Below are 1,920 nucleotides of genomic sequence, written 5' to 3' on the forward strand. Positions count from 1 at the left end.
TCCAAAGGGGAGGGGAGATTGTGCGTTTTGTCTGCCCAACAGAGTGGGGGGAGATTTTGCATTTTTCCTTGTCTGCAGGGGAGAGGAGATTTGCGCTTTCCATGAAAAAATCGTGAGGGTGGGGGAGATTTCGCGTTTTCGTCGATTCAGCGGGGGGGAAGGTTGCTTTTTTTTGTGAATTTTTTTTAAAAAAAAGTTTTCGGTTGCGGTGGAGGCCTGCCTTTCGGTCAGCCCGACCGCCCCCGCGCCGCCCCCCGCCCTCCTGCCCCGGGGACTCCCAAGGCATCATCGCCTCCTAGCCCACGTGCTGGCCTCACGATTTTGGCCGAGATGACCATGGGTGGATCCATCTGATCCACCCTCGACGGACCAGATGGCCATTCTGATCCGCCGAAGACGTAGCTTCCGCACCAGATGGCGTGCGTTGCCAGGCAGATGTGAATCGTTACGCCTACTAAGCCTTGCCGCCTCATGCACATCAAATTGCCGTCACACCTGATACTCAAAATTAATGTACTGTCCTGCAGAACCATCTCATGTTTGCATACTTACCGTATGATTTACAACTCATCATTATTGATTTAATGTATTATGCCTACTTATCTTTTCAAATAAAACTGACAACTGTAAGTTGCTGTTTTTTGCATTGCAATTAAAACATTCTAATTAACTATTAAAAAACCCTGCTGAAATATGTGGTTACGAGTGACGTTATTTTACCTAATTAGAAAATATTATGACCCACTTTTGTGTTTACATTGTATGTTAATCATTTATTAAATAACTCACACTGCTAAAATATGTTGTTACGAGTGACGCTATTTAACCTAATTAAAAATTAAAATACTCAGTGTTGCATTTACGTTGCATTTTAAACTTTCTAATTATCATATTAAAATTAATCTCATATTTAATACATTGTTTTCCTACATGTTACGGATTAATAACATTCTATTTATAGAAGATTACTTCCTATTTATCAAAAGATTAAACTCGTTGCACCTTGTCTAAGCTAATGGTTTATTTAATTTATTCCAAGTTTACTTTTGCCACTGCCTAATTAAAGGAGACCCCGATTAACATTTTTATAAGTAAAAAATTTATATTCAAACAATAGCTAATTCACAAATAATTAATAAATAAAATTATGCCTATTTAATGTTTACCATATTACATCCCTTTTAACTGGTTACATTACACTGTTTTAAAGTAGAAATCTACTTTGACATTACATTCTTTTCAAGTAAAAAACTGCTTTAAACTAAAAATATATTATTATTACTATAAAATTAATGAAGAATTAAAACCTTTTATAAGATGAAATGTAAATGAAAAACTGATAAACTTTTCTACTTTAAAACAGTGTAATGTAAACAAAAACTGAATTTGCCCAATTATTAGATGAATGAACATTATATTTTATTTATCATTTAAGTTCCTAAATGGATAAATTAATGTATAAAATGTTAACAAATTTAAACTATTTAGCATGATTATAAGGGGAAACTCTCGATGAAGATTAATTTCAAAGGTACTATGCCTAAACTGATGAAAGGTGCAACGCCAAATGAACTAGTTAAAGGTGTGACGGCAAATCTGATGTCAATCATTGGCCAAGTGTCAGAGCCAGCGAGACAATAACACAAACGCATAGCGACGCTTACCGTTCCTCTTGGGGGAGTAACGATCACCACTAGATTGGCACCGAAACAGAGTCTCGGCACTACGTCAATTGCGAATTTGCATAACTGCCTCTAGGACAGATACGTCTTATGAATTCACATAGGTGTTGAAATCCCATTGCACAAGATTTCAAACAACGTCCATTACCACACAAATGGACAGGGTCATCTCTTTAAAACCGGTCTCTGGCCAGCACAGGACTAGGAGACTCCGCCCGAGGGAAGTCCCCGTTACGGG

General features: G+C 37.6%; 1 protein-coding gene across 1 annotated transcript; it reads right to left on the reverse strand.

Annotated features, from left to right (window-relative positions):
• Positions 1 to 227: 227 nt before the first annotated feature.
• On the reverse strand, positions 228 to 533 carry Tsp_10462 (conserved hypothetical protein). Its single transcript, XM_003372858.1, has one exon. It carries the CDS (start codon positions 531 to 533, stop codon positions 228 to 230), a length of 306 nt encoding a protein of 101 aa, XP_003372906.1.
• Positions 534 to 1,920: the final 1,387 nt, after the last annotated feature.

This window comes from Trichinella spiralis (assembly GCF_000181795.1).
Source record: "Trichinella spiralis strain ISS 195 chromosome Unknown Scfld8, whole genome shotgun sequence".
NCBI classification, from domain to species: Eukaryota; Metazoa; Nematoda; class Enoplea; order Trichinellida; family Trichinellidae; genus Trichinella; species Trichinella spiralis.